Source organism: Chaetomium fimeti, assembly GCF_033439085.1.
Source record: "Chaetomium fimeti strain CBS 168.71 chromosome Unknown B0H64scaffold_6, whole genome shotgun sequence".
NCBI lineage: Eukaryota > Fungi > Ascomycota > Sordariomycetes > Sordariales > Chaetomiaceae > Chaetomium > Chaetomium fimeti.
This window is the reverse complement of record NW_026944334.1, coordinates 2,176,421-2,193,260: the sequence shown is the minus strand read 5'-3', so window position 1 is coordinate 2,193,260 and position 16,840 is coordinate 2,176,421. Positions and strand designations below refer to the sequence as shown.

The 16,840-nt window shown below is 58.6% G+C and overlaps 5 protein-coding genes across 5 annotated transcripts; 1 reads left to right on the top strand and 4 right to left on the bottom strand.

The window, feature by feature from the left end:
• Positions 1-3,243: 3,243 nt before the first annotated feature.
• Positions 3,244-4,506, top strand: B0H64DRAFT_326470 (Alpha/Beta hydrolase protein; the record flags this gene model as incomplete). Its single annotated transcript, XM_062800739.1, has 3 exons — positions 3,244-3,318; positions 3,382-3,903; positions 3,952-4,506. The coding sequence occupies 3 exons, from the start codon at positions 3,244-3,246 to the stop codon at positions 4,504-4,506; spliced, it is 1,152 nt and encodes a 383-aa protein (XP_062657028.1).
• A 290-nt stretch (positions 4,507-4,796) lies between these two features.
• B0H64DRAFT_215311 (uncharacterized protein) lies at positions 4,797-5,999 on the bottom strand (the record flags this gene model as incomplete). The annotated part of the gene is made up of 1 exon (XM_062799494.1): positions 4,797-5,999. A coding segment is annotated over one exon (1,011 nt), but the record flags the coding sequence as incomplete, so codon positions are not given.
• Positions 6,000-6,231: 232 nt separating this feature from the next.
• Positions 6,232-9,357, bottom strand: B0H64DRAFT_364184 (Alpha/Beta hydrolase protein). The gene is made up of 2 exons (XM_062801825.1): positions 8,781-9,357; positions 6,232-8,718 (listed from the first exon to the last, which is right to left on the bottom strand). The coding sequence occupies exons 1-2, from the start codon at positions 8,870-8,872 to the stop codon at positions 6,369-6,371; spliced, it is 2,442 nt and encodes an 813-aa protein (XP_062657026.1). The 5' UTR covers positions 8,873-9,357; the 3' UTR covers positions 6,232-6,368.
• A 1,591-nt stretch (positions 9,358-10,948) lies between these two features.
• Positions 10,949-11,484, bottom strand: B0H64DRAFT_376413 (uncharacterized protein; the record flags this gene model as incomplete). Its single annotated transcript, XM_062802476.1, has 2 exons — positions 10,949-11,195; positions 11,300-11,484. 2 exons carry the CDS (start codon positions 11,482-11,484, stop codon positions 10,949-10,951), a joined length of 432 nt encoding a protein of 143 aa, XP_062657025.1.
• A 1,860-nt stretch (positions 11,485-13,344) lies between these two features.
• B0H64DRAFT_327289 (uncharacterized protein) lies at positions 13,345-15,178 on the bottom strand (the record flags this gene model as incomplete). The annotated part of the gene is made up of 2 exons (XM_062800776.1): positions 13,345-14,795; positions 14,857-15,178. The coding sequence occupies 2 exons, from the start codon at positions 15,176-15,178 to the stop codon at positions 13,345-13,347; spliced, it is 1,773 nt and encodes a 590-aa protein (XP_062657024.1).
• Between the last annotated feature and the right edge of the window lie 1,662 nt (positions 15,179-16,840).

Sequence of the window (16,840 nt, the reverse complement as noted above, 5' to 3'; positions counted from 1 at the left end):
CATCTCGGAAAACAAACAAGATAACTACTGCATGTCTGAGACATTGAGACATTATCGTGTCGCCACGGCGGGCCACGGGCTGGAGCTCTGTACGGTATTTGGCCGTTGCACAGATGGGTCAGCCGTTGGCAGCAGGCAACAGGCAGGCCGTCTGGTGTGTGTCCACATGCACCGGGCGGCTAACTCACTACTAGTTGGCACCTATCCTCATTCGTGCTCCCCGATGGAACGTGCTGCGTTGGGCTGGGCTGTGCAAAGCTGGATGGATGGGCACACGCGAGAATGGTCGGTCCGTCGTACGGGGTACAGGTTGGCTGCAAACGCAACATCGCTGTTGAACGTTGTGCGGGTGGTGGGACGAGGAGATATATTCTCCGTGTGGGTTTGTGCACTCGTGACGTGGTTGGTGTGTGCTTGTGTCTCGCTGGGGAGTGTGGTGAAAGGCCCGCGCATGGCTTGCGTTGTGCCCGTGGGACGGGGACGGGTGGGAATGTTTGCCACGGGATAGAGAGGAGACGGATGTGCTTGTTCGGGATGGGTGATGGTCGAGTCGGGCAGTGGTTTGGGGCTTTGGTGAGGTTTTGAGACGGTTGAGAGCTGGTGTCCGAACAGACGCAGCTCAGGGGTAAGTATCAACGCAAGTATCAACGAGCCATCAGACCAGACCGGACCGGCAACGAAAAATTGAACACGAGCGGCGACGTGACTATCAGACGAATACCTCATTTGCAACTTTGACTTCTAACACTCGGAATCGTATCGGTCAGCTTCATCAGACTATAAAGCAGTTGCAACCTCGAGGCTGAACCTCAACAACCCGCGCTCACCAGCGCTCACCTGCGTCATGTGCCCTACCGATGACGAAAACAATGACCACCATATCTGATAAGTTTAGTTTCACGCACCGGATAACGCTGTCTTTATCAGAATTCATCATCGACCCCCCTTCGCTCAGGCATAACAGCGCTGACTGGGGTAGTTCAGGGGCTGCTAGCAGCAGAAGACACGACGACCCTCGCAAAACGATCACTCTAATAAAGGCGGGCGACGCGCAGCCTGAGGGGCAACCGAGCAACTCCTATATTTTGGGAGTTTACAAATACTGCGTCCCTCTTGAGGTGGAAGGTCAAAAGAACATTTGGGGGGTCATCCACCGGCAAGTGGTTGGTATGTCCAACGCTCCATACCGTAACCCTTCCGCATCGTCTCGAGGCCACCGTTTCTACCGAGATGCAGGGTTCCGTGGTGGAAGCGTCCGACTAGATCGATCAGCTGGTCTGAATTAGCGCCGACTACCGGTGGTACATGAAACCCAGGCCCCTATGGCTTTTCTTCAGGAAGCTGATCTCCGTCTTCAAGATACCAACGTCCCGATATCACGCTCTGTCTCCGTTATAGATGCTAGCCAACTCGCACGATGTTTGTCTGCAAACAACAGCCAAGCTCTCACACCGGAGCTTGTGTATTCTACGGTATGGCATGCAGAGACAGGTGGCAGTCCCCATCCCCAACAGGTCAGCCCAGGAGAGTGAATGCCGGCCGTGTGGCTTGAGGGAGGCGGTTCTTGCTACACGGCTCGTATACTGCAATCCACAAGCGCTCCAATGAGGCATGTGACCAACCTAATAATAGGTATCCTGTGCTCTCTACCGTTGGATCTCGACTCTGGATATGCACTGCTGATTCAGGTCCTAGTCGGCATTGCGCTACGGAGGTTCATCACTGCTTGATACAAACATGTCACGATATCAACCTCTTCTGGCAAAATCATTCAAGTATAGCCGAATCAGGACCCAAAAGAGCGTTTGATCGGCACTTGCTACAGGTCCCGGCTCATAGACGACAATGATGTCTCGGGGATGCAAGAGGACGCCGATGCTAGGAACAGACAAAGTCTGGGGCCGTGGTTCGATATTGCATCAGTCTTGGATGTCAAAACAAACCACATCCGGAAATACGGGAAGAAACGCAATGTAAGTTGGACTCTGGACGGCTGGCTATCTAGGGGCCGTCTCGGTCCCGGCCCCTTATTGATATGGGTTGTCCTTCTGCTAAGTCACATCAAATATCTCCGGTCAGGTCTTGGCAGCGCTGGCAATCACGAACCTATGTTGGATCTGTGGTTCTGGGGAACTGCCTCAATCCGACGCGGGGGATCAGCAGAGAGCGGTCCGGCACATGGGACCGAACCGTACAAGCAGTGTCACGAAGGTCTAGAAGACCGTTACACGAGACCGAGGTATTGGATGGCAGATGCAGACCCGGCGAAGACGGTCGCTTCCATATGTCTTGGCTGGGCGGTCGTTGGTATTAGAGTATAACAGCCGCATTCCAACAAGCGGAGGGCTATATTAGACCGCTGCCGGAGCAGCATCCGAACATACAAGGCCGCGAGGGCGATCGGGGATTTTCCACCAACGGGCGTCAAGCGATATATTTCCCTGCAGGTCAAGCATGGAGCCTCCACGAGCTTAGCATGGCTGTGGCGGTATGGGGATCCCCTCGGATGCCGGCGGCCACAAGAATGGCCGAACCCAGAGAGCACCCGGTGGCCCGGTCAAGATTGACGATTCCATAACTCGGTCCCATCTGCAGGACTCCGGGCGGGAGGCTGCTCTTATACGCTGCACGAGATATACTCGGTCTCACGTATATGCAAGGGTGCGAGGGATCGGGTGTACGGCAGGCGCGGTACTGTGTGGTATGCTGTCGTTGGCGGAGATCTCCACGGCGTCGATCGGGCGCATCCGAAGTCCGGCTCAGCTCATCGGCGAGTAACCCGATTTGGTGTACTTGGCAGTGTCATCTCGGCATCCCGTAACTCCTCGGGAGATGTTTCTCGGGATGTGTTCCGGCGTGAAGCTACCCCTAACCCCTGAATCCGTACACGGTACTTCGTAGACAGACGTGACAGACTCCAACGAAGAGAGTTGATTTGGATTCTGAGCAACTTACCTTTACACAGTGGTAGTAATCCAACAATCCCGATCCAAACCGGCACTAGAGTCCTGTCACCTTTGTAAGCGAGCCACTTCCCGCCCCCCGCAAAATGGGCCCTCGGCATCCACCCCGGATCGGAACGGGTGGCCTCGGGTGAGGGACCGAACGAGATCCACAGCGGGACAAACTCAGTACCTTACCAACGGCGCACTGCGGGGGTTTTCGGCAAGCCACTGCCGTAATAAACGCAACCCCATTTTCCCCAATCCTTCCGTCGATCTTTCCATCATCAGCAAGCCCGCCATGCAATCCCGCGCCGGCAAAACCGAAAACACGACAGCGGATTGGTCCGCCTGGGCCTCCGTGCCGTGGTCCCCCGTGTACCGTCCGGAGACGGAGTCGGAGTCGGCGACGGAGCCCGGCGCCAGTCCCGGGGTCGAGGTCGGGGTCGGGGATTCCCCCAACAACAACAACACCAACACCCCAATCGGTTGGCTCAAATCCGGAATCCCCTACCTCCCCCAAGAAGACGCCGTCGCCCTCCAAACCCTCGACGTCTGGATCCCCGCCAACACCAGCAGCAGCAGCAGCACCACGACGACCACCACCACCACCCCAAACCAATCCTCCCCGCCTCCCAACCCCCCCAACAAAACCTGGATCGTCTACATCCACGGCGGCGCCTGGCGCGACCCGGCCATCACCTCGACCTCCTTCACCGCGGCCGCCACCAACCTGCTCCTGCGGGCGGCCGGAACCACCAACGCCGACTCAACCTTAAGCCTGTCCGAGTCTGGCCTCGCGGGGCTCGTCTCGCTCAACTACCGCCTCTCGCCGCACCCGTCCCACCCGCCGTCCACGCCCGCCGACAAGCTGTCGCGGAGCGCCCGGCATCCGGAACACGTTGCTGACGTGCGGGCTGCGCTGGCGTTTTTGGGACGGCTGGGGATTTTGGGAGGGGGAGTGGCCGGGGAGATGGGGGCCGCAGAGGTGGGTGTGAATGGGAAGGAGGGGTCTGGGGGCGGGAATTGGGTGTTGGCCGGCCACTCGTGCGGCGCGACGCTGGCGTTTCAGGCGGTTATGCACCCGAGGCGGTGGGGGTTGGCTTCTAGGGGTGAGGTTGCTAGTCCTGGTGAGGGTTTGCCTAAGCCGGCGGTGCTGGTGGGGTTCAACGGGCTGTATGACCTCGCTGGGTTTATTGCCGCGCCGCCTGAGGGGTTTGGGCATCTGAGGGAGGGGTATAGAGAGTTTGTTGAGGGGGCGTTTGGTGCTGACGAAGGGGTGTGGAAGAATGTTTGTCCTGCCACTGTGGAGGGGAATTGGGTTGGGGAGTGGATTGGGGATGGGCATGCGGACGGGGAGGGGCCTGGGAAGACGGTTGTGCTGGTGCAGAGTCGTGAGGATACGCTCGTGCCGTGGGACCAGCTGGAGGCGATGCGGGCGCGGTTGGCGGACGAGGGAAGGGTGGGTGTGAAGGTGATGGAGGCCACGGGTAAGCACGATGACGTTTGGCGGGAGGGGGGCAGGATGGCCGAGGTTCTGTGGAATACTCTTAGGGGCATGTGATGAAGGGAGACGATGAGGGGTTCGTCCAAGGGGTTCAACGGCTCGGTAGCCTTTAGGGGGATGCGCATGAACCAGAGAAAGGCAAGCGAGAGGCCAGGTGTTCGCTCCAGCTCAGCTACAAGACCATATCTCTAGACCTAGGAGTATCCAATAGACGGGCTAGTGACTGTCTCCTCATGCGCAACATAAGAAAGCCACATAATTCACCCATCTTACTTTCGCTAAAGCACTTGATCCAAGCCGTGTTGGTTCCAGACCTCCGAGGAGTCATGGAGTCAATACACAATGCATCCATATTTATGTTGTCACAACAGGCATAGTTCGCGGCGAGAAGGATGACCCAATACCAGCGGCCGACTTTCCCAATATAGATCTGTCTTCAGCTACCATTGGCCAGACCAGTCTTAGTGTCGGCTGGCCGCCCCATCACCATTCAGCTTCCTTCACCACCACGCCGTTGCCAAGCCTCCGCTTTGTGGCCCTCACCTCTCCATGTAACCTCTACAACACCTTGCCGGGTCAGCATTCCACCCGTCGGGCCGCGGCTCTTCAACACCGTCACAGAACCAACAACAAAGCGAAGAAGACAGATATGATAGCATCGGTGATGAAGTCCTATATAATGGCCCCCTCACTGGGCGTCCACCATCCGTCCAGGTCACCATCAACATCCCCAACCAAGCCTCCCTCTCAGCCAGCCAACAGCCAACAGTCAGCCAGCAACCCCACCGCCTTGAACCAACCCAACCAACCCAACCCAACTGCCCCAAACCCCTCTCAAGATGCATCCCACCCACCTCCTCCTCGCCCTCGCCACGGCCGCGGCCGCCATGCCCCTGAGCAGCAGCCTGCCCCGCGACAACCAGATGCCATCCCCGCCGGCGGTGGACAACGGGCCGCAGGACAACGGACCGCAGGCCGTCGCGCGGCGCGACAACCAGATGCCATCGCCCCCCGTCTTTGACGACCCCGACGTCGCAGACCTGGATGCCCCGGAGGAGGAGGAGGAGGATGACGATGATGATGATGATGATAACGGCAACGAGGTCGCTCGGCGCGACAACGCCATGCCGGCGCCCCCCGTCTTTGACGACCCCGACGTCGTCGACGACGACGACTCGCTGGAGGATGAGGACAACGGGCCCCAGGCCGTCGCGCGGCGCGATAGCCACATGCCCGGCCTCCCTGTCTTTGACGACCCCGACGTTGTCAACGATGACAACACCGATGACGCCGACGTCGTAGACGTTGTAGACGCCCCGGAGGAGGACGATGATGACGACAACGACCTCGAGAAGCGCGAGAACCCCATGCCCGGCCCCCAGTCCTTTGATGCCGGCGGTGACGGTGGAGACGATGCCGAGGATGTCGACACAGACGGCGCGCAGGAGGATGATGACCAGGTCACGCAGCGGGACAACGGCATGCCGGCGCCACCTATCGAGACTGATGATAGGGAGTACTGAGGTAGTTCTCGAGGTGGGGCATTTGGGGTGGGGGGGGGGGGGTAACTTGAGGTTGGATAGCTGTGAGGGGAAGGGGAGATTGCATGTACTTTTCGTTGGTATGACTTATTTACCGGGTGATGCAAAGGGGTGTGTGGAGGTCCGGGTATCTAGGTAGTCAGATCGATAGGAACGGCGAGGTCATCCACGTACCTAGGCCTACCTCTCTCGGGGTAATCCGGTTCACACCACACATGAAAGCACAGCCCACACCCCGCTGTCAGAAGAATGCTCGTTAATGTACTACCCGCCGGTGTACCCTTATCCGAGTACCCAGCTCCGTAAGTTATGTACATCCGTAACTCTATTTCCATACCCTGCACAGGCCCCCCACCCTCCGAGGTATGTATCGTTTGTTCACTCCGGGTCATCCTGCAGCCCCGTCAACCCCCCGGCCAGCCCATGCATCCTCCTCCCGAGCAGATCCTCCGTACTCGCCAGCTTGACCAAGCTTTTATCATCGCCCATCTTTGTCCTCGCACGTCTCCCAGGCTTCTTGTTGCGGTAGACATCACGGCCGTTGCCGGGACCGAGCCGAGGGGCTTGATAAGGACTGGCATCGGCATCCCTATCCTCGCTGCCAACGGGGGATTGGTCGTGCCCATTAGAAAGCCCATTTGGCTTCCGGACGCTATTGTGCGCCCCCTTTGCCCCCTCTCCTCTTTCTCCCTTCCCGTCCCCATCCTCATTCGCATGAGTTGCCGCCGTCTCTTTGATACTTTTCGCCTTCAACCTCGTCATGCTCATCATCTCCAACGGCTGATCCTCATCCCCGCTCGACTCGCGTCTAAAATGATGCCTCCCATCCGCATTACTCTGTTCCTCCACACTTGCACTCCCGTTTCCACCCTCAAAAGCCCTCTCCATCTGCCGCCCCCGTTCCTCCCACAAACCCTCCCCTTCCTTCCTCTCCGCATCGGCAAACAATTCCTCTGCCCACCCCGCCGACTGGTCGATCAGCTTCCACGCGGGGGGATATACGCTGGGAAACTGCAGGAATCCGTGGCTGATGCCCGGGATCAGGGCGACTTCGGCAACCGCCTTCTCGTCGAACCCTTCCGTCAGCGCATCGCTATCCTGGTACTCTAGGCGCTGCCCGCCGCTGGCCATCGCCGCAGCTTTTACCCTGCGCAGGCGACCAGCGAAGATGATGGTGTCGTCCACCAGCGGATCGCGCTCGCCGGTGAGGAAGTAGGTCTTGGGGAAGCGGGAGAGGAGGACGTCAGGGGCGAGGATGGGTGACAGGAGGTAGTCTTGGGAGAAGTCGGGACGGTTGTGCGGGCCGACGTAGAGGATGATCATGGCCCGCATCATTTCAGGGGTGAGAACGCGGTCGTTGAAGTAGGAGATCATAGAGGACGTGGCGAGGCGGGTGCGCATGGGTTCCGGGCGGTGGGAAGCGCCCGGTTGGGTGCTAGGGGTGGGTGGTGTGGCGGTGGTTGCCGCGGGGGAAGCGGGGGCTGGCGGGCCCTGGTGCACATTGCTCCAAGTGGTTGGACCCAGGTTGGCGTACTCGGGCGCTGGGTCGCGAACGTGTGTAGGCGATATGACCGCGGTGCCCTGCTGATCCTCGATCTCAGCGCTGGAGCGAGATTTAGAGCGGGGATTGGACGATGGCGTGGCGTCGTCTTCGTCGTCCGACCCATGAGGCGTGCCGACCAGGTCGTTATACTGCGACCTTTTGCGCTGGACGATGCGCTTATTGGTCCCGCGCATGCGGCGATCCTTGATCAGTGCCATCTGCTCGTCTGACATCCAACTACCGATGTTCATGTCGAGTGCTGGGTAGAATAGAATCAGGCCGTCTGGGACAGGGAGGTCCGTCTGTCCCTGGAAGCGGCGGACGGGCGACGAGCCGCTCTCGATAATCATCAGCGTCGTAGAGGTTGCTAGCGTCCCGCCGGCGCTGTCACCCGTGATGACGACTTTAGGAATCTCGTCCCCGGATAAGCCAATACACTGGCCGCGGCTCTTGATGATGGTGGTGTAAACATCGTAGCACTCGTTAAGCGCATACGGATACGGATATTCGGGCGCCTTCTTGTAATCCAAACTCAACACTGGCAAGCCCGTCTTCCCAGCCCACGCGAACAGCTTGTCGTCGTTGCACCTGGGATTCATGGCTACAAAACCACCCCCAGGGATATCCAAAATGATACGGTTGTGCTTCTTCAACTTGGACAATGGCCCGTCAAAATAAAGCCATGCCGAGACCGGTTCCTTGTAGTCGCTTGCGGCAGGGCGCGGGATACGGACCTGCCGTGGCGGCCACTTGGTAAACTGCGGGCTGACAAGCTTCTGCAGAAAACGTAGGTAGGGTGATTGACTGCCCTTGTTCCAGCTGACGCGCATATGCTCGACCGTGATGTTGCCGCGCACCTTGCGCACCTTCTCGTCGGCCTGCTCTGCGGCGATCATGTAGAATACGGAAAAGGCGATGCTCGCGAGGTCACGCAGGGTCTTGTTGCTGATCTTCATGGCGGTCCAAAAACCGGCGTCGAGGGCTGTGAGAACCCAGGTGGCGCGGAAGTAGGTGGCGTCGTACATATTGCTCAGGGGATCGGGGCTCGCGAGGCCGACGAGGGTACTGAAGTTGCGGGCGCCGTAGAGGTAAATCATGGTGATGACGACGGTCTGCCATGCTGTGAGATATTTGGATAGTAATTGCGACATCCAGCGCAGCACAGGAGGTCCATGTTTGTTGCCCCTGTTCCGTGTAAGTGTTAGCCAAGTCACCATCGAGGGAAGGGGATTCGATCGGTAACCCACCTAGCCAGGTACGCAGACCAAAAGGCCACCACGGCGAGAACCTGCAGTCGACGCGACTTGACAGATGGCCGTCCCAATACATGGTCGATCATCTTGACGCCCGGCCTTGACGGCTAGTCCACAACCGCTCCCCGGTATGTGAAGATTGCCGTCCGGTTGACCCGGGTTACCCGGTGCTGATGATATTTTCGTAGCAGGAAGAATGTAAGATGTACTTTAGATGATCTTGTGATAGGTTTCGTGTTGACAAACAGGCAAACAGGCAGGCAGGCAGGCTGTGCCGCGCCGCGAGAAGGAGCAAACCAGGAAAAGAGGATTGCCGTTGCTGACGGAAAAGTAGGGGAATCGGCCAGCTCAAGATGCGGTGCCGTTGACAGACAAAGAAACAAGAAAACTATGGAACCCGAGTTCAGCAACAATTGAAGTCTGATGTTAATCCGGCGAGTCGGGCGAGTTTGGCCACATGGCACAAAGTCTCGACTGTTCTGCCCCGTGTGTACCGGGATGGCACACTGGACCCCGAAAATACTCTGTAGCAGGCACGAATCATGGCGTCACGGGGGCATCTCAGCAAGTGCCAGTGTCTGACATGTGAAGACAATGGATGGAACTCCAACGACTAGGATAGGGCCAACTGGAAGGAACAGCGCCGGTCAGGAGCGTGGGGTTGTGGAGACCCCGCCGTGGGGCGCTTCAGGCGAAAGTGAACCCGCACCTGAACTTCCTCCACTGAATCCCCTCCACCGTCCATCCGACTCGATCGACATAGGATGCCGCGGAACTCGACAGTAACTCGTTGGTAATAAAGTTAGGTAGTTACAGGACAGAAGAAACGGCATGATTAACTATTGAGCTCCGAAAACCCGGCGTTTGTTAACTAGGTAGGTAATTCTACGCTTCCCGTCGGGTAGAGGCGGTCGGGGAATCGGAGAAGTCATAATTGCAGACTGCTGCCGGATGCGGGACGATCCTTGTGGCTGCCGAATCCCGAGACTTCCTGTCAGAGGACCCCCAACACCCCAACTCGAAGGGGAAGAGTGGCACGGTGGCTTGTGATTCAAGATGCAGAAAGCATGTGTCAGGCTCGCGCTGGGCTGCGGCTTGTTTGGTTGCTCATCGCGCGAGCAAAGTCTCGGGCCGTGACACTAAGTTTGCTCGAACAAACGCGTCGACCAGCAATAAAACATTCCTAGGTAGTTAAAACTCGCTAAGGTTTGAGCCAACTTATCACGAAGTCCTTCACTGATTTCAATCCACACGCAGATAGATAACTATTCGGAAGCTGAAGGCAACGTGGACGATGGTTTCCCAACATCCTGCGCGACCTGCAAAACTCTTCTCCATGGCTCGACCAGCGCCGGGCACACAGCGAAAAGAATCCATTTCTGGAGTGAAGACAGCAAAAATTACGACCGGAACGGCCCCGAAGGACAATTCATAACGGCTAGCACCACGATGTGCAATGCAGGCTCTCCGTCATACGGCGCGGTTTTCATGATCTCCGCGCAGTCAATCAAGGTAAGTATGAAGAAAGAAAAGGAAAAGAAGAGAGCAAGAATTGGGGACAGGCGACGAGAATTTATAGGCTGACAGGTTGGTCTGTGCACGTCTGCAATTGCAGAAAATGCAGAGGGCCACAGAGTGGCCCGAGCATCGCTGCTGCATGGTCGAGGGTTAGGGCTACCGACCTGCGGTTCATGAAGCGTTCAGTTCCTTTTATGACCATCTCGTCACAGCTTCAAATGGCAGGCGGCTTGATTGAACATCACAGCGAATTGACAGCATGGATTTTTCAGCAGAAATATCCAATTCTTTTTACTTTGACCATGTCTATGACGCAGCGCCGCCGCGAATCAATTGAAGCAGTCGCGAGCGTCGGAAAAGTTCATCATCATAATAATCATCAATCATGGCCCCGATCTGAGGCATCCGTCATTCATAGGGTTGGGTAAGTTTCTAGATGAGGTACATGGTCCCAGCCGCCTCCCCACGGTCAAAGAAGCAGCCAATTCCGACTCAATTCCCCAGCCGCAACCCAGCCTTGCTCAGTACGCGGCGACGACCACCGTGTCGACATGCCGGCCGCCCCCAACGGGATCCATGAGTCCCCTCACCCCGAAGACCCGAACCCAACCCACCGTGCCAAACCTCACTACGACAGACACCGCTCAGATATCCTCGCAGTAATCAATCGTCGTCGTAACGGTAACCGTCGGCGCGGGCGCGGTGGTGACGGAGCCGGTGACGCCGAAGCACGAGCAGGCCGAGACGAACTCGGCCGCGTCGGCGCAGTTCTCGGCGAACTCGGGGATCGCGGTCGGCACCACCGTCTCCTGGCGCGCGTTGAGCTGGGCCGCGCGCTTGGCCGGGGTCGGGGTCGGCAGGTCCTCCTCGTCGACTGTTACCGTGACGGTGCTGTTGCGAGGGGAAGGGGTGGGTTAGTTTTTGAACTGCGTTGGTTTTTTCTCTCCGGTGGGGAGGCATTGGGGGTGTGGTGGTGGTTGGGGGGGAAGACTCACGAAGCGGCCGGGGTGACGGTGGTGAGCAGGAAGCTCGCGCAGCTCGAGGAGCGCTCCGTCAGCGGGAGGAGGCCGGGCCGGGTGCCAGTGACGGCACGGTTGCAGTTGTTGCCGGCGCAGTGGCGGGGCTCGACAACGGCGGCGGCCGCGAGGGCGACGAAGGACAGGGCAGCGACGAACTTCATGTTGGCGGTTGGGATGGGTGTCTAGGAAGGCGTCGTTGGTCCGGTTGTTTACTTTTCACAGGGGCGAGGAGGTGCTGGGAGGTGGACGGACTGCTGCAGGCCGGCGTCGGTTCCATCTTATACCCCCAGCTACCTGTCTGCCCAGGCGTGGCGGTGGCATCGAGCCATTGACTGTCCCGGGAACGGCTGGCTGCGCCGATGGCTCCGCAGCAGGGGAAGCGCGGGCACAGACGCACCGGGCAGCTCGGATGGCCAGCGACGAGGCCAGGAACACGCATGTGCATCGTTGGTTGTGAGCCCAGAACAACGCAGTGTGACGCTGAGGCTGGGCCAACCTGGGAGCTAACCCGATTTTCCACCGGAGGAATACGCCTCGTGGTGCGGAACGATCCTTTGAATGGTGGCTGCTGGGTACCTCGGCCGCCATTACCCAGTAGGCCTAGGCTGGGTGGGCTTGCAGATAAGTAACCTGCCTCGATAGGGCAGGTCTCTCAAGTAAGACATCGTCAACGCAGGTTGAAGCGGCCATGATGATCTCGAGCCATGTGGTCGGGAACCTCCCCGGCGATCATTGGTATCCCAAAACCTCTGCGTGCCTGCCGATCAGGAAGAGCTGAGTGCTGCAGCTTGCCATCGCCCTTCTCTCAATTAATTCCCCTGCAGTGCCTGCGTCTGCCAGGCGGCAGGGGCCCCTGCGGGGTAAGTGGTGCATTTGCGGTTCGATGCGACTCTGGATGAAGAAATATTGCTTACGAAGTCCACGTAAACCCCGCTAACTAATCGGGACCGGTCTACACTAGTTCACGGGTGAATGTCAAAGAATCCGCCGGGGACGGTGAAGGGGAAGGGAAGGACGAACCCGGCCCCGTCACCGCCAACAGAACTGAGCATTGTTCCTGACTTCGAGAGAGCGGTGGCGTACATGTTTACTGACGCAAAGCTCACTTCTCAGCCACCACGGCAAGCATTTATCTCATCACGGGGAACCATTTTGACGGGGCTCGGCTGAATTACATCTGATTGTGAGGTAAGCCCATTCTCCTCTTCCCTTTTGGCGAAGACTTGAACGCAGGTAGCGAGCGGAAACCGGCAACATTTCGCCGTCTCCAGCGGGCTGCAACCAACCTCTCGCGGTGAATTAACCGCAGCCAAGAAACGGCAAGACGCGCCTGGATAAAGTGCTCGGAGGACTTTGCAGGCGATGAGCCACTGTTGGTGACGACCGACCGCCTAAAATAGGGCCTTTGTCCGGAAAACCGGGTTGGCCCTTCGAGATCCGACCGTGTCAACAATATCGGAGATATATCCTAGATAGTTTTAGGGACGTGAGGCGAAAAGACGGGTCTAGACATCAGGACTCTTCGCAGGGCTTGTTTATGATAAAACGGCCTCGGGGGCGAAGACGGAATGGGTGCTGTGTGAGGGCTGCCCTCGCCATCGTATTGTGCTCCATAACCGGGCTCTCAACATGGGAGCCACAAATGGGAAAAAAGTACCGTCACGGACCAAAAGACTCCAGTTCCTCACGTATGCCTACAGATCCAATCCATCCTCCATATTTTGAATGAGAATGATGGAAAACCGGGTAAACCTGCCAAGGAAAGCAACCGTGTCCAAGATAAAGACAGTCGACCAGGCAGCTCGTGTGTATCTCGAAGCTGGTCAAGATGGGTATCCAATGTTGAGCAAAATACTAGGAAAAAGTAGGGAACAGAAGAGCCAAAAAAGAATAAAAGGAGTAGAAAGTAGAAACATGGACATGAAAAACCACACCAAAAGAATCTGTAATCATAAGCCATAAACCACCAAACCACCAAAACCCAAAACCCCAAACACCAACCCAACCCATCACCAACCCTCTTACCCCCTCCCTGCCTGCGACCCTTGCGGCCCTTGTGGCGGCGACCCCTGTCCCCCCTCAGCACCAAACTGCCCGCCCATCCCCTCCAGCCCCGCCGCCGTCTGGCCCGCCTGCTGATCGCGCCGGCCGTAGTACCCATGGATCTCAGCGCCCTCGTCCAGCGGCTCCAGCCCCGCGTCCGCCTGGCCCATGCCCATGCCCATGCCCTGGCCCAGACCGGGGCTCGTTACACCATCGCTCCGCCGCCGCACATGCCCGCGCGGCGCGCCGATGCTGGTGTTGCTGCTGGAGCGGCTCCTCACGCCGCCGGAATGTGGCGGCACCGCGGGTCCCGGTGTTGTTGTTGTTGTTGGCGCACCGGCGCCGGGTAGCTCGACGAAGCCGCCGGATCCGTCCAGCTCGGGGATGCCGCCGCCGGTGCCGGTGCCCGCCGTGCCCGCCGTGGGAGGGAAGTAGGGGCTGCCGAGGCCGCCGTTGTCGCTGCCGTCGGCGGACAGCTCGCTGGCGTTGCTCTGCTGCCGCCAGTGGGTGTAGGCGTAGCCGCGGCGCTGCGTGGTGCTGGCGCTGTCGGTGCTGCCGCGGATGCGCGCCGCCTGCATGGGCTGTTGCTGTAGCGAGGCGGCGGCCGGGTTGTGCGCGGCGTGTTGTTGTCCGGGCACGACGTCGAAGTAGCCGCCGCTGAAGTCCGGGCTCGCGTGCCGGGAGCGGTCGTCCGGGAATATGTTGGGTGACGGGGTGAAGCCGGCCGAGTCGGCGCGGCCGCGCGAGCTGGCCGCTCCTCCTGGCTGGGGGGTTGCTGAGGTGCTGTTGTTGTTGGTGGCGGTGGTGGATGGTGGCACCATCAGGGGGTCGACGCTCATGTCGTCCATGTCGGAGTGCAGTTGGCGGCCGTAGTGCTCCTTCTGCGCCTGTGATTGTGATTGTGATTTCTTGCCGCTAGATGAGCCACGCTTGGATTCCATAATGTCTTCGACGTGTTTTAGTCGGCGGATGATAAGGAACGCTGCGACTACCACCACAATCAACAGAACAACCACGCCGCCGATGATGCCTCCGATCGCGCCGCCGCTCAGACCACCATCGGATTCGCTGGATGGCGTACTTGCTGGGAACTTGGGGACGCTGGTCGGCATGAATTTGAGGGCCGCGCCTGTGTCCTCGACGGTCTCGCTGGGAATCGTCGGGGTGATGACTGTCTCGGTTGTCTGAATTTCGGTCACAACTTCCGTGCCAGATGTCGTCGTGGTGGTTTGCGTCAAAGTTGTGGTCACCGGCTCTGTCGAATAACACGAGATACCCGGGCCACAACCCAAGCCGTTCCTGCAACATCCATCCGAACCTGGGCAGAGGAAGTAATCGCTCGGGCACTCCAAGTTCGTAAAAGTTATGCCGGGAGAAGGGCGACATTCAAAGCCCTCCTCGCATGTAGAACCGAGTGGACAGCAACCGGCTAGATTCATTCCCGTTGTGTTAGGTCTTGCTGCCAAATCTCAACGCCGTAGAACACTTACGTTCTCCGTTGACGGGGTTGCACGCGAAGAACCCTACCCTCCCGCAGGCTGTTGTAGGCCCGGCCGTTGTCGCGATGCATGAATCTGGCCCGCAGGCATAGCGAGAAGGACAGCAGCCGCCGTTCAGCGCCGCGGCGCAAGAGGTATATTCGGCCGGGCAAGCTCCCTCATCTCGGCGCGCCGGATGCGCCGTCACCTGCGCTTTCGCAACCCTATGCACATCCTTCCATTCCCTTCCCACATGCGACGCCGATGTATTTCCCCCCCAAAGCGCGAAGATGAGGACAACGGCGCACGACGAACAGGACCAGATGCTGCGCATGGCGGCCGCGCTCGCTGACGGACTCGGGGCGCGCTATCGGATCGGCGCTTATCAGATCAACCGGGGCCGGGCAATTGGATGAACAGGGTTCTCGGACGGGAATGCGCAGGGGGAAGGGCGGCGCGGACGGGATGCGCCTCGTATGTATACCGGCGCAAGGACGGGGGCCGGTCGTTGTTGTGTCGCCGGGTGGTCTCTCGTTTAGGTTTTGGGGCGTTTTCTCGAACGCGACCAAATCGAGCAGGCAGCGCCTTTTGTTTTTGCTGAGGGGGGAGGGGGCTGAGCTTGCTGGGCGCCACTTGGGGGGGTGTGATGGGAGCAAAGTTCGCTGCTTTGGGTGGTAGTTCAGCGTCGGTGGGGTCTTCCACACCAAAACCACGCCGAGTCCAGAGGTAGGGCTGAGACTGGAATCGGGAAGGTCTTCCCCCTCCACTTGCGTGGGCCAAATTGATTGGGATTGTGGGTTGGGCTGACCATGAAGATACCAGGCAGCCAGGTACCGACCAGTTATGAGCACACTTCACGGAACGGGGACGAATAGGCGGAAGGCCGCGAGCCCAGATTCCCGGGAATCCCCCCATTGCCAGATGCTCCTTCGCTTGATAGGGCGGGCGAAGGGGGTTCTGTTGGGTGGCCACTTTTTACTGCAGACGTTTGCAGCGACTCGCAGGACGAAGTGATCCCACTTCCCACGTCTGACGGGGTATCTCACTGCCTGGTCCCTCGAGGTTGGATTCGTGGCGTCGGGCCCGAACGAGAGGTTGTGTCCCAGTCAGCAATGTGGTGATTGGCCTATCCGCGAGGTCGTCATCGCAGGACGCACCGAATGACGGGCCCCTCAGCTTCAAAGACTGCCGCCCGGGAACTCTGTGGCCGCAAGCAAGGTGCTGCTGATCCCCCCGAGAAGCAGCGGGCTGCGTTGGTGAGGGTGGGTGAGGCCACCAATGACAGCGTTACATAGTCTGCGAGCGAGCAGCCAACTGCAGCGGGACAATCCCGGAGCGGCAGAGTTGACGATGAAGGAGGGGCGGGGCAGCGGTCCAAAGAGTATCCGATGGCGCATCTGGGTAACCATTCTCGCAGAAATAGAGGTCCTATAATTGGACATCATGAGAACAGCACGGCAGTAGCTGACGAGGCTTACTTTTTGGTGTTGATTAATTAAGCTTTCACGCCCTCACTTACCGACGCCGGACTGCTCGGCGGAAACGAGTCATTCGATGAAGACCTGTGGTTGACGTTGTCGAGCTGTCTGGTCCAAACCCTGGTCCTCGGCCTGGAGACACCTAACCCGGGCGGGCTTAGGCGGGATCAATGGGTGGTGCAAGAAAGAGGCACTGAACTCATGGGAGTGGGTTTGCTGAGATCGATCTCCTCTTGCATCGCACCACGCGGTCACTAGCGGGGAGAGCATGGTGGCGCCATCGTCTGTACATATATGCATCTCGTCACAGCGCCAAAATGTCTCATGTTCGCATGCTCGCCGTTGAGTCCCAGATTTGAGCAAGGATGGGATGGTTCGAAATGGGGCGGCACTGGCGGGGACCAAACACGTTTGTGGGTGGAAGCAAAGAGAACCTGAAAGCTGGGGAAATCCGGGGAAAAGGGATTATCCGCCTTTGCAGGCCCCGCCGTCCGCCAACTGCAAGCAGTTGGGAAACC